The sequence below is a fragment of the Balaenoptera physalus genome (genome assembly GCF_965194825.1).
Source record: "Balaenoptera physalus genome assembly, chromosome: 10".
Classification (NCBI taxonomy): Eukaryota; Metazoa; Chordata; class Mammalia; order Artiodactyla; family Balaenopteridae; genus Balaenoptera; species Balaenoptera physalus.
This window is the reverse complement of record NC_138889.1, coordinates 61878471-61892730: the sequence shown is the minus strand read 5'-3', so window position 1 is coordinate 61892730 and position 14260 is coordinate 61878471. Positions and strand designations below refer to the sequence as shown.

The window sequence follows — 14260 nt, the reverse complement described above, 5'->3', positions numbered from 1 at the left end:
CATTTGGATGGAGACCATATGACTGCCTTCAACTGTCCTTCTGGGACTACAAACCACACTAAGCCCTTCCCTTGGTTTCCCACCTGACCAATTTACCCTTGAAGTGAGTACAGGCATTGCCTCCTCCAGGGTGGGCAGGAGAACGTGGGGCGTGGGGCTTGGGGCTTGGTGCCTGGGCTTTGGAGCCAGACCAAGTGTAAGTTCCAACTCCGCCCCTCACTAGCTCTGTAACCTTGGCCGAGGTACTTACTTAACCCTCCTTAGCTGCCCCCTACCAAGGACAGGGCTAACAACAGGGCTCACCTCCCATCCTGCTGTGAGGATTATGAGTTACGAAGCGTAAAGCACAGTGCCGGCCACATGGTGGGTACTCGGTATCACACACCTTAGTCCAGGTGCCGACGGCCACTTGCCAGGCCCCTCAACTGTGAGTCCCAGGGCCGCCCCGGAGATGCAGCGTAGGCGTTACCTGACTGGTGAAAACAAGTTTAGGATCAATTGGGGAGAAGCCCAGGGGACTCTCACTGGCCCAGGAGGTGTCTGTGTCCCCCTCCCCCAAGAACCACCAGTCTGGTCATCCCAGACTTTTTTTGGAAATTTTTTTAATAGTTATTGAATGTTCTACAGCTTACAGTAAATATCATAGTTACAAATTCTTGGCTTCAATCTTTCAGAGTGATCACTATCTGATCTTCAAAACAAAACGAAACAAAAACCCAAAAGAATCCAAAACAATAAAACAAAACCAGATTTACACTTCATACACACAAGCGAGGCCGTGGGGCTTTCCAATCTTTACACTCCAGGCTGTGTTTTGAAAACACCTATAAGTTCTTTGATCAAACTACTTGGAAGACACTGGTCAAAGGCTTATTATTATTATTTTAAATGTTTTTCTTTTTAAAATGTGAGTTCCAATAAAATTTAAAAATTAGATTCCAACCTGTAGCTTAAAATGAATTAAAAAATACAAAATCATATACAACGCTCTCTCACAGGGATGGTACATGTCACAAGAACAAGTTTTCTCTGTCGTGTGACATGAACAGGGATGCAGATACCTTTTAGTCAGGAGATGGGAACAGGCCCTTGGGCCTTTAAAGGTCACTACAGACAACTCCACGTTGCTAGAGGCCTGGCCTTACATCCCCTTGGGTAAGGAAGAGCTGGAGTCCCACCACAGATCCAGATAATCTGGCTGACCCAAGAAGGTGGTCTTTGGGCAGTCCCACTCTTTCCCTGACTCTCAGGCATGAGGAGGAAGGCTGGAGCCTGGAGATGCTGGTCTTGCTGGGGTCAGGCCCAAAGATGACTTCACCCATTTGAGTCCTATGGGCTGGTACTTATCAGCAAAGCTGTTGTATCTGTTCTCCTCAGAAAGGAAAATACCCCCTCTACCAGGAGCTGGACTGGGTACAGGGCCTCACTGCCACAGCAAGAATACCCAGGGACTACGCATGCAGCCACAGGGAAGCAAGAGTTCTAGTTTCCCTTTCTGGCTCTGTGACAACCAACCCCAATCACCTGGCCACTGGGCTGGACTCAACAGCACGCAAGATAGAAAATACCCATTGGAGAAAGTGAGGGAGTGAGACCCAAGTCTGGCTCAGGCAAGGTTGGTTATGGAATGTTGAAACTGGCCTGTCAGGAATTTTAAAGGCTGGGCCCTAGAACCATGTAATGCCTAATTTCAGAAACAAGCTGTCTAGGAGAAGGGAACATGGACAGGTAAAGGACAAATCCTGCCACCAGCCTGGCACACCCATAGTAGGCTGAGCTCTCAGAGGCTCAGGTGTGGAATTAGATGTTAGCCTGGCGGGGTCTCCTCTGCTGTGATCCTGCTTTTGGAGGTAGGTCTGGCCTGGATTCCCCTGGGGCTGGACACCAGTATGGAGCCTCCTCCTCACCTGCCCCCTCCACTGCCCAACGTGCCCCTTCCGGATTCCCAAGCTTGGCAAGCAGCAGGGGACCACATATCCTATAGTGATGTGGAATACAGGAAAAGCAGAGCTTCCACATACTTTCACTCAACAGCAATTGAGGAGAAAATGCCATGGTGACATCTAAATGACTGCTTCAACCACAGTGCTGGGACCAAGAGCACTCCAAGACCCATGCCCTCTAGGCCCTCCCTCTCTGGCCACAGAGCAGAGCTGAGGATCTGATATGCAGGGCTCCAGGCCTGACTCAGCCAGAGTCCTGTCTGTACAATGAGGACACCAGAACTTGGTGACCAGAGGATCTGCACTACTTTTATGCTCCATGTGATTCATTTCTGAAGCCTACTCAGAACAAAGCCAGCCTCTCCAAAGAAGCACTCCCAGATCTCTGGGAGTGGGATACCTCAAACTTCGAACACTTTGGGTGCGCAAGGGTAAGAGTTGGGATAAGGAGAAAGGACTGCACAGTGTCTCTCTAGATCCTGGTCCTCACCCATGGGAAAAACAAGCCCAGAAACTTGAGTCAGATGTGCTTTTGGCCATTCAGGGCTACACCAGGTCCCCTGGAAGTGCCAACTCGCCAGGTCTGGACAGTGGGCAGGCTCTCCAGGGTCAGAAAGTAAGGGTACGCAGGCTTCCCAGGGACATGGGTCTTTCAACAGACAGGTGCCTGGGGCTGCCCTTGAACATGTCTTCAGTCCTGGGCCTCATGACCCCAAAATGTTTTGCTCAAGTTAGGCCTTTTCTTGCAAATTCTCATCCTCTGGGTGCTGCCATCTGGATATGCCTCTGGGTTCCCAGGGCTCCTCATAAAAATCTGCTCAGCTGGGAGGACTGAGCTCCCTAGGTTTCCGTGGGGTCTTCCTCTGTTTGGGGGCAGACAGGTAGCCCATCCCTTCTGCATGCCTGCCACCCAGACCCAGCAGGTGCCAGCAGAAAGAGCAGAGGATTTGAAGAGTTCAAATCTTGGCTCTTTCTCTTATGAGCTGTGTGACCTTTGGCAAGTCTCTTAAGCCTTCTGAGACTTAGTTTTTCCATCTACAAAATGGGGATTTTTGGCAATCAATGTTGAAGTACTTTGTACACAGACAAAAAACTCTGGACAGGTGCGAGTGTCCTTTTTCAAGATATAGGGATGGGATATGTACTTTTGGGTCACTGCCAGGAGAGAAGGAGGAACAGCAGCAACTGTCCTGTCTCATGGGGAAGAAATTAAATACATTTTTCCAAAACATGGCAGAAAGATAAATTCCAGGCTCTTAACCACTTGGGGGCACTCCAGCTTCCAGACTCCAGCTTCCTAGGCCCCAGGCTAATGAGAAGGAGCCGGGTAGAAGTGGTGGAAGCCAAGAGGGTTGGCTGGTGACTGGAACCACCTGTACCCCTGACCCTGGCCACCAAGCTTGTGGTACTGGGGAGAGGCAGTGGAGTGGGGTGGAGAGAGGGCTTTGCTGGTGCCACGCTGTAGCTTGCTATGTATGTGGGCACACCCCTTGTCCTTTCTGGCTTGCTGGTCTTCCTACAATGGCAGGGCCCTTCCAGCTCTGACCTCTGTCCAGCTTGACCATTGGGCCATCCAGTATCTTTGGATAACACCCATGGTACCTCCCAACAGACGCCTGTGATCCTACCAGGTGTACTCTCATCCTACCACAGGCACACTACTGCCCCTGTTCTCCTGGGCTCAGTCCCTCTGCAATGACTCCCCAAGCTTGGCCAGGCTTGTGGATCTCTGTCAAAGCAAAAGGGTGAGGCCAGCTGAACTGGGACTCCAGTGCTCAGGCTGAAAAAGGGGCGCTGGGCCTGGGCCCTTCCAGACCACAGCCTTTTCACACCTTGTTTTTGCCTTGGGGTCTGTCTTTGATCTTGAATTACATACTAGGGCTAAGAGAGGGTACTGAGCATCGATGTTTCAGTCCATGAGCCTGTGTGTGGATTCAGACTGGAGGGACAGAGGCCGCAGGCTGGGATTCAAATGGCTCTGCCACTTATGAGCAAGTCACTTTGCTTTTCCAAGTCTCAGTTTCCTCATGGATCAAATGAGAGAATAATCTATTTCACAGGGTTAAACCAGATGATGGATATGAAACTGCTTTGTGAACTGTGAGGTACTAGATGTTAGTTTTTACTTACTGATATAGAATGAACAAAAGTAAAAAGGTCATTCCTAGATCTCCTCCCTTTTTCCTCCTCTCTGTGGTCCTACCCTAGCCCATCTGGAGGCAGCAGGGTTCAGGGAAGCTTGTCAGGATACCAGCATTCTGCTCACTTTGGGCAAGTTCCCTTTCCTTCTAGAACCAGTTTCCTCATTTGTCAAATGGGTGTAATAACTCTGACCCTTTCTCTCAGGGCCAGTAAATTAAAGGCTGTGAAGTGCTCTGAAGTCTATGAGGCACCTGACAAATGCAAAGGTTTCCTATTATTATTATAATCATTATTATTATTTTGGCATTTTCTAAACATGTATGACATAATCTAAAACAACCTTCACCCACCCTTAGAAAACCAGAGAGTAGGAGGAGGTATTTGCAAAAAATGGATTAACACTGGAAAACTTTCTATTGTTTTAAGATGAAACCTCTTCAGCACCCCAGAACAGACCATTTAGGACAGCTGGGCTTCTCCTTACTGGTGCTGCATTTCCCAGGAAAGCCAAGAAGGTGGGCCCCTAACTCCTGGCTCTGGGTTGAGGATGCTGCTGGGCTTTGCCCTCCTGGGAACAGCCAGATAGCCTCTGAGGTCCTTCTGGCCCAAGGGCTTCCTGATTTTCTCCTCCTTTAGGGAGACATGGGAGGTAGGGGTAGGGATTACGTCCAAGTATGCATGAATTTAAAATGAAGAGAGTTATTTAAAAGTTATAAATGTTATCAATGATCCCATTCTGTACAGTAAAATGTTCCTCTCCCCGCATCCCCAAAGGGGCTGCTGGCCCAGCCAAGTGCTGGGTGCAGGGGGACAGTGCTAGACAACCGGGCTCCTGGCTGAGACCAGTGCGTCCCTCTTCTCCCAGGAGAGCCCATGTCTCCTTCTCCTCTCCTCTCAGGATGAGGGGCTACTGTCTTAAAAGCATGGACTCCTTTTCAGCCATCCCTAGGGCTGGAGTCAGGTATAGGATGAGAGTTCCACATGTCTTCACAGAATTTCCAAATGCTATTTCTTCATTTGCAATTTCTGTTCCTGCCATCTGCCCCCATGTGACCTCTGCCCAGTCTTCAATCCCCGCCTTTGGAATCCATGGAGGGAAAGAGCAGAAACAAAAGCCCAGAGACTGTTCCCGAGCTCACCAGGTGTGGGCACTGCTGACTTCATTTTTACAAAACCAAGCCAATCCATCCCTAGGTAAATTTTCATGGGCAACATGCCCCAGGCAGGAAAGCTGCATTTAATGCTAATTTACGGCAAGGTCTAGGGAAGTCCTTTCCGCTTCACTGGGCCTCAGCTTCCTCATCTGTCAAACAGGGGAATGGATGAGATGGTTGCTAAGGTCCCTTCAGTTCCATGAGTCTATGAAATGTTTATTGCTATTGCTTTTCCTTCACTATCCTGACCTTCAGAGCCGCCAGCACCCGCCTGGAATGTGGTTCCTTCACTGTGGCCGTGAATGGCACAAGGTAACCAAGAACTTGGCCTGTCTGCCAGCGCCATGGACAGACAGGTGAGCCCTGGCAGTGGGAAGGGCAAAGGGAAGGGAGAGAAATGCCATAGGTTTCCACTCTAATCAGGAGCAAGCTCCTCATCAGAGTGGATCCATGAGGGCCCAGGGGCCAAGGTCTGGATTACACAGGGCACCTGGCCTTCCAAGGCTTTGGGAGGCTGGGATCCCACCACCCTGCAGCTGCTTGGTAGGTCTGAGGTCAAAATCACCTTCTGAGGAAGTGCCAGGTCAGTTAACATCACTGTGCAAGTTAGAGGGTCCAGGCCCAGACAATTTGGCCAGAGACCTTACCAACCAAAGCCAGCAGGCAAGCGCCTCTCGACCCTCTTCCCTCTTCCTTTCCATAGTGCCCTCCCTCCCCCCACCCTCCCCCAAGTTCTCCCAAAGAAAGAATCTGGTTTTCCCAGGTTCTGATCTGGGGTATTATTAAGCTGCTATGAACACTCCTACCTAATCAGGTGGTTTTGTTCTTGGTCTGTTGCGATGGTTCTCAGAAGAGATTTCATTTGTGTCAGGACATGGTAATGTCTTAAACTAATCCTGCTTGAGGAAAATCAAAAAAGAAACAATCCCCCAGAGATGTAGCCTGCTCAACAGCTCTGAGTTCCTACCCTGGACCTGAGGATCACATCTCTCATGCTCTTCAAAGGAAATTGCGCCTTCAGCTGAACCACTGCAACAGACCCCACTCTGCCTGCTGCTAGACTAGGCTCCCGGGACTGGATTCTTGGGGAAGAAAAGAAGAGCACAGAGGATGTGCCTGGTCAGGTAGGAGGAGGGCTAGAGCTGGAAGGGCAGCGGCTAAAAGGGGGACAGTGGGGAGAGGCAGGAGATTAGAAAAAGCAGCTTTTACAAAAACCGAAAATAAAAACCAAAACCGTTAAAGATGCATAAAGTGACCCTTGCACTTCCGTTGTCTCTTCTTGCAAATAGAGGTGGTGCTGCTAGGGAGCTGCTCCAGCACCTGTGTAAGACTTGAGTAGTTGCATACAATGTGTGACTCCAGATCTGCGGGAGGAAGGGGAAGGCCGTTAGTGACAGTGATATCCCTGAGGCCACTTCAGGAAGCTCCTGGACTCCCTCCCCTCACGCTGGGAGCCCTAAATGGAGCCCTCTGTGCCTTCCCAGTGGAGCTGCCTGTTCCCGTCCAGTGCCAAGAGCTCCTGGAGGAGGAGGGCGGGGGAGATGAGGAAGTAGGGCAGAGGATTTTCAAAGTGACATCCCTGGAGCCCTGCAGTTCACTGGCACTGCCTCAGCAGCTGCGGAGGGCAGCAAGGAATCTGGTGGTGGGGATGGCCCAGGGTTTCTGCCTGGCCCCAGTCAGAGCCAACGTCTGACTGAGGTAAAAGTTCATTGGAAGAATGGGGCCCACAGGTAGAAGACGTCTGAAGACTGTATGGTAAAGAGCACAGAATTTACTACTAGAGGATTGGAGTTCAAGTCCCAGCTTAGTTTTTACTGGTTAAGTGATGTTGGACTATGTATTTACCTGTAAAATAGAGCTAATGATCCTTATTTCACAGAGCTACTGTGAGGATCATGAGAGAGCATACGTTCAGTATCTAGAATATATATAAAGTGACAGCTATTATTAAGAGTGATATTACTGAACCTGGAGCAGGAAAGTAACTGGTAACTGTCACCTGCCCCTTGCTGACACCTGTGCTTCAGACCAAGACAGGGGCTTTGAAACAATTCTGCTTTGTGACCCTCCTACCCCTCCCACCCTGGGCCCCACTCACTTGGATGGGCTGCAGGCTTTACCAGTGCGGGGGCACATAGCTGTACGTAGGGGTCCCTTGGGCCCTGTATGCTGGCATGGAGACAGGGTGTGCCCCGATCGCGGTGTGCTGGGGTGCAGTCAGCAGGGTACCTGAGCATCCAGAGAGAGAAGAGTAAACTTGATGAGGCCGTCCCAGAGCGCTGGGATGAAGAGGATGAAGCCACAGTCTTTCACACAGCTGCTGCCCACCCTTCCGCATCTTGCCAGGGGAAGCTTTCCTCATGCTCCGGGACAGTCACTCACTCATCTTCAGTGGCCTCCTTTCACCCTTCTTTGTATGCTCCTCTCATTGCACTAACATCACACTGAGTGGTGATCGCTGGTTCACGTCGTTGTGTTCCCACTAACCTAGCTGTCCCTACGGGTAGGGTTCTGGTCTGATCTATCAGTATTTGGTCCCCAGGACCCAACCAGCAAGGCTGGCACCCAGCAGACATTCAATAGCTTGCTGACCTGATCTGGGGAGTGAGAGGCCTCAACAACGCCTACATTAGGGGGCAGAATAAAATCCCAACTCCCACCTCCTGCCCACTCAACCCCTCGTACTCTCTTCCCCCAGAAGGTGACCTAGCTGATTCTTTGAAAGTTGGATCTCTAAAGGTTATTCAGAGCCCTCTTTTCTTCTCATGCCTTTCTTTATAATGCCAGTTCATCCAAAGACTTCCCTAAACCTGCTCTTCCTCTGGCATCTCTCCCTGCCCCCATTCTCAAGGTTCCTGAAGGGCAGGGTTTCTGGAGTAAGCCAGAAATGAAGAAGGGGTCCTCTTGGACTCCTGCTTCTCCTAAGCCTCACAATTAATTATTGGACAGGTCCTTAAGCTCCTGCCTGCTAAATAACATTGCCCTATGCCCTCCTTTCTGGAACCCTGCTGCTACCAGAGTCCTAGCATCATCATGTCTCCTCTAAACCAGAGCTTCCCCCTGGCTAAGCCTGCCTCCACCTTGCAGCCAGAGAGAATGATTAAACCAAATTCCATCTCTCCTCTGCTTAAACCCCTTTTCTATCTCCCCATTACCTAAAGGTATTCAAGACACTCCACCACTTTATCTCTGACAACTATTCCAGCCACCCTTCCAACTCCATGCCCCTATTTTCTAAGTGATTTAGACCATTTCCATTCTGTGAATGTGCTTTACCCATGTTTTTTACCCCTGGACTGCCCTTCCCTTTTTTGTCTCTCTGGTTAGCCTCTGTTCACCCTTTAAGGCCTAGCTCAATATGTCCTCCTTGGTGAAATCTTCCCCATCCCTGTGGACAGAGTTAGAGGGTCCTCTTCTGTGTTCCTAGAACCCACAGGCACAGAATTTTTCATGCTATGCTACAATCGATTCCAGGACTGTGTTCTCCACTCTGTCATGAGTTCCTGGAGGAAGGGAATGGACACCGACACAGATGCTGCCCTTACCTGCTGACATCGCCATGGTGGTGCCGGCCACCATGCCCATGGCCACGCCATTGGTCCTGGGAGCAGCAACAGGCGCCGGGTAGATGGCAGAGGGAATGCTGTTGGGCTGGACGACCGTGGTGTGGTGGATGACATGGGGCTGGGCAGCATACACCGGCTGTGTGTAGTAGGCTCCCTGGGGGAAAAGAGGCTGAGGTCACACAGGCTTCTGGAGAGGAGGGGAGAGGGGAGGGGAGCCTGTCCCAAACCCTAAGGGATGGGGTCAGAGAAGCTCTGGCCCAGGGACACAAGGTCTGGGGCTCTGCTTCTGTCTTCTACATGGCTGTGGACAGTTCAGTGCTGGGCTCAGCTTCTGGTCTGAAAAATAAGGCTTGAACCCTGTCCTACCTCGCTCCTAGAGCTGCTATGATGATCTACTATGTTTATCTTATTGCAATGTGCTTCTTCTTAGACTGCTTAAAATATAAAGGTAGGGACCACGATCAATGAGTGAAGAGGGCTGTGGACGAGGCTGGTGAACTTCGGAGCACTGTGCATGTGTACACATGAGGGATTACTGGTGGAAGTATCATACTGGTGTGAATGCTGCCATTTTACATACTGGAAAAATGTCATAAATGCAGAGCACTTCCCCAAATGTCTCTTACTATCTATTTCCCTCTAGGCAAAAAGGCTGAGGATGGAGACAATGGTCTGAGGTGACATCCCACTGCCTGGATCACATGACTGCTTTGTGCTGTCACAGCCCACAGGTCTGCTGACCTTTGGGCAGAGTAGACAGGGCGTCCTGGATCATCTTAATCCAGAGCTTCTCAAATGTTTTTGCTAAATAATAACAAGAGCCTCAGCCTGTGGATTGAGGTAGACTGGGGGAGTGTGTAGACTGCAAGGTTATTGTTTGAATGACACAACAGCGACAGCTGATCAGAGCCACAAACTCTCTTTTCCTCTCTTCTTCACCTGCCTCCACCCCACCCAGGTTGGTGGCTCCTTTACCTGCAGAAGAAGTGGGCCCGGGCTTTTACATGTACCTACCTGGGCATACAGATTCTGCTGGGGGTAGGCACTTCTGATGGGATACATGGCCGTCTGATAGGGGTTGGGTGATGGGGAGTAGGGGGGCGGAGCAGTATTACTCTGGGTCGGTGGGACCTTGTATGGTGTCCCCGCAGTATATCCTGTACCAAGGCAATAAGAGAGACTTTCAATTAGTTGGCAGAACAGCATTGCTGGAAGGCAGCAGGTCCCAGTCACGACTCCCCAGACAAACATGGGCTGAATCCAGGCTGGAAACACAGATGAGAACAGACAGAGAACAGGGCTCCACCCAGAGAGCCCTGGCCCCAGAGGCAGCTCCCTCAGTGGCTGCATGTGTGGCATCTTTTATTTCTCTGTCTCAGGGCTCTGATCTATAAAATAAGAGGCTGGGACCAGATGATCTCTTAAGGGACCCTTGCAGCTCAGACAGTCTGGGACTCTGAGCCATGTGCCATGAGACAGGCAGGTGTGCACGGACGGGAGACCCTCAACCTGCTCGCTCTATACTGCACTCTCTTCTCGCTTTTCTGTCTCCGTACTCAGCACCTCAGGGCATCCTCTGCTGCTGCTTCTGTCTTGCTTTCTCCTGTACTCTCTCTTTTTCTCCTTGTATCTCTCTCCCTTTTTGGACTGCCCTCCACCATGTTCCCCTTCTTCCCTGCCAAGTTTTAAGGTGGAAACCCCACTGAAAACCCCATTCAGAGACCCTCATCTTCTGGGATGCTGAAAAACTTTGCTCTACACAGCTGGCCTTGCCTCCCCTCCTGGGGTTTGGGGGAGGGCCACCGCTGTCTGAAAGACTGAAGTCAGGGATCAAAAAGGTTCACATCGACCTGGAACCCAGGCCATGTGGGGTCAGCAGGGTGGACTGAAGCTGGGGTAGGGGCTGAGAAGTCAGGCCCCAGGAAGCTCACAATCAGCCATTCAAACAAATTGTGCTGCCTTTGAATTTTCTGGAAAAGAGAGTCAGATCCTAAGTTCGCAGGAAAAACCTGAAACATGAATCACTCAGGAACAAGACTGTGTTCTTAGAGAATCACAAAATGGAATGATTCTTTGGAACCCAAGTGATCATCAAGTAGCCCCCACTCTCTTACTCTGTACTAGGGGATCCTGGGGTTCAGAAAGAGCAAGTCTTTTTAGGAACATCACCTTCTTTCTGAGTTGAAGGGACAATGCCAAGGGACCCTGGCTTTGGATCTCCAATGGGGTGCCGCTGGGGCTTCTTCCCTGTCCCCATCCTGGCTTGGTCTGGCTGACACATCATTGAACCTCTCTTGGCCTCAGGTCTTTCGCCTACAAGATGCTCACCGAGGACCCTTTCAGTAACATGGAGCTGTTTTTACAAGAAGGGACTGGGGCCAGAGTGAAAAGCGTGCTTTACTGGAAGAGAAGAGGTCCAGGCTTTAGGCCAGGATTTCCTCCAATTTGCTGTGACCACTGGCAAGTCTCTACGCCTTAGTTTCCTATTTTGTAAAATTAGAAGGCTAAAAATGAAGATCTCTTCCTGAACTAAAATCCCATTTTTCTAAAGATGCTGGGTCTCTTCTACCCTAACCCCAAGTTAAAGCAAGCTGCCACACAGTCACAAATCTCTCTCAAGTCATACCACAGCTTTGGCATGGCGACCCCCTGCCCCTGATGAGGTACTCAGGATATGAGAGCTGCTATTTAGTCACCACCCAAGGTACCACCGAAAAGCTGTCCTGCCCTCTCCCCTGGAATCATGTCATTTATCTTTCCACCTGCAGACCCATAGTTTGTTCCATGAGAAACTGGAGAAACTGATTTTGTGGTCAAATATGCTTGGGAAATAAGTAGGAATGGGGCTGGAAAAATACATTAATGAGAAGGTAGCACTGATAAGAACTAGAAACTAACTGGAAGTGGAGGTACGAGTCAGTCGAGAAAGAAGTCTAGAGCAGGTTCCTCCAAGTTTCTAGATTGTGCAGCTAATTATGAAATTTGGTCACAGGAGGAGAAGCAGATACTGTGGGGAAGACAGGGAGTCTAGGTTTGCAGACATCTAGAAGGAGCCATCTGAGGTGTACTTCACCTTGGAAAAACAGTTTACTTGTCTGTAAAACAAAGGGGATTCTCAAGATGGGCATGTCCCAAGAGTATACAATGGACTATGATGCCAAGGGATCCTGTTATTTTGCCATCCCCCCCAAAAAAACATAAGGACAAGGAGAAGGTGGGAGGGAAGGGGGAAGAGGGGGAGAAGGAGGAGAAATATAAAATAAGAGAGAAATAGGTTTTATTCCATGACACTGAGAAGTTTTAAAATGATAGGATGAACTGTGAATCTCCAAGATAGGGATATGCAGGAGACTATTTCCCAATGTGTTTTACCACAGGATCTTTTATTCATCCTATTCACATTTAAAACATGCAAACTACAATTTTTTGTGTGTGATTGTAGCTTGTTTTGGTAAATCAAGTTTTACTGTAACACAGCCATGCCCATTCATTTACATACTGACTATGGCTGCTTTACTGGTAGAATGGTAGTTATGGCAGAGATCATAAGGCCCAAAAAGCCTAAGATATTTATTATCTGGCCCTTTACAGGAAAAGCCTGCTAACTCCTGATTTAAAGGAATAAAACAGGGTATGAGGAGTCCTGCCAGAGTGGAGAGCACCTCTCTTCCATGCAGGAGGGCAGGACACCCCTGAATCAATCCTAAGATGCCTGTCTCTGAAAGCTACATAGCACAGGGTTGTGATTATGAGTAGTCTGGAGCCAGACTGACTGCCTGGGTCCAAACCCTAGCCCTCCTACTTAACAGCTGTAGAATACATCCGTCTCCTCATCTATAAAATGGGGATAATAATATCACTTACTTCATAGGGTTACTGTGATGAATACATTAACTAATAAGTGCAAAACCCTTAAAAGAATGCCTGACACATTAAAAGCAGTTCATAAAGGTTAGCTATTATTCTTTTCTCTCTCACTGTATAGAGAGATAGTAAGCTTCCTGTTCTAGGGGGTATACAAGCAGAGACTGGTCTGAAAGATGACAGTACATAGGAGGTTAAACTATTATGACTTCTATGGTGTGATCCAGCTTGGAACACAGACTCCAGGATTCTAAGATTCTAAAATTTTATTAAACTACTAAACTATTAATATTAAGTTAGTAGTTAATATTAATATTAAATTATTAATATTAAGTTAAACTATTAAGGTTAAACTATTATGACTTTCATGGTGATCCAGCTTGGAACATAGACTCCAGGATTCTAAGATTCTAAAATTTTATTCTAAAATTTTAAAATGCCATGATTTTAAGATTCTTTAAAGTTAACAGGCCAACAGTGCTGGTGACTTTCCTTTATGCTCCCGGAGAATGTGTGCTGAAGTTTTATCCCCTGAGGAAGCCTGCACTAACCCTCTCTGTCACAAGGACAACCATCTTACAAAGTGTTGAGATTATCCCTCTGAGGAAAATCAAAAGGTTCCAAGAGACTGCAGTAGAATTTGGTTTCCACATCCAAGAATAACCTTGTCTACAAATGTATCCTTTCTTCATGTTATGAAATGAGACACACACAAACTCAATACAAATCAGTAGCCAAAACACAGTTGGTGGCCGAAAAGATGATGCTGGAGAAGAAGGCCTTGCCTATTTGTCCAGACAGGTTGAGAAGGGAGAAGCAGAACTGCAGAGCTAGAAAAGACCTTAGAGATCATCAAGATCAACACAAACGTTTCACAGATGAGACGAGAGCAAGTGAGCGACGGCTCACGAGGACCCAGGACTCAGTGCTCCCTCCTCTGACTACAGTGGTCCCAGTCCTGGGCTCTGTCAGTGATTCAGGTCAATTCTTCTCTCAAGGAATACCTTCACTGGACTAGATAATATCAGAGGACCTTTCTAGTGCTGATATTCTAAGTTCTGAGTATTTCAGTGGGACTTTTATTAGAAAATCATTGCAGAGGACATTCCACAACTGACTGATGGTCCTGTCCATACCCTTAAGGATCACTGGAAATTCCCCTGGGGCTGTAGCCTGGGCTACCTTGGGTATCACAAAATTCAGGGTTTATTACTTTATGCACCTAAGTTAAAAAAAAAAAAAAAAGCCATTGGATTTGATGGAAACAAAACCAAGTCAAAACAGAAACTCACTGATTTTGCTCAAATGAACTTAGATTCAACTCACTCACTCAGGGCCTGGGTCTCCTGAAAAGAGTTCTACCTCAGTCTGAAGGTTACAGAATTAGGACTTTGGAATGCTATACCTTAAGGACATTAGAGACTTGAATTCAATCCTCTCCAATTCAGATGAAGAACCTAGAGCCCAGGGGAGCAGCAACTTTCCCAAAACTGCACAGCAAATCAGTGCAGGGCTGGGCCCAGAGTTCAGGGCTTACCATGCCCTGGGCAGAGCTCCTTTCTGAAATTATACGTCTCTGCAGTCCAATCTT

General features: G+C 48.6%; 1 protein-coding gene across 2 annotated transcripts in view; it reads right to left on the bottom strand.

Moving 5' to 3' along the window:
• Window positions 1-211: 211 nt before the first annotated feature.
• FAM168A (family with sequence similarity 168 member A) overlaps window positions 212-14260 on the bottom strand; it is a 214654-nt gene continuing 200605 nt past the window's right edge. Inside the window, exons 6-9 of one of the 2 annotated variants that reach the window (XM_082411326.1) lie at window positions 9820-9962; window positions 8785-8959; window positions 7338-7468; window positions 212-6603 (exon numbers count right to left, since the gene is read on the bottom strand). In XM_082411326.1, the coding sequence (XP_082267452.1) occupies window positions 7356-7468; window positions 8785-8959; window positions 9820-9962 (431 nt within the window). In that variant the 3' untranslated portion in view covers window positions 212-6603; window positions 7338-7355. The remainder of the gene's footprint in view (window positions 6604-7337; window positions 7469-8784; window positions 8960-9819; window positions 9963-14260) is intronic. The other variant, XM_082411325.1, reaches the window with a different exon arrangement.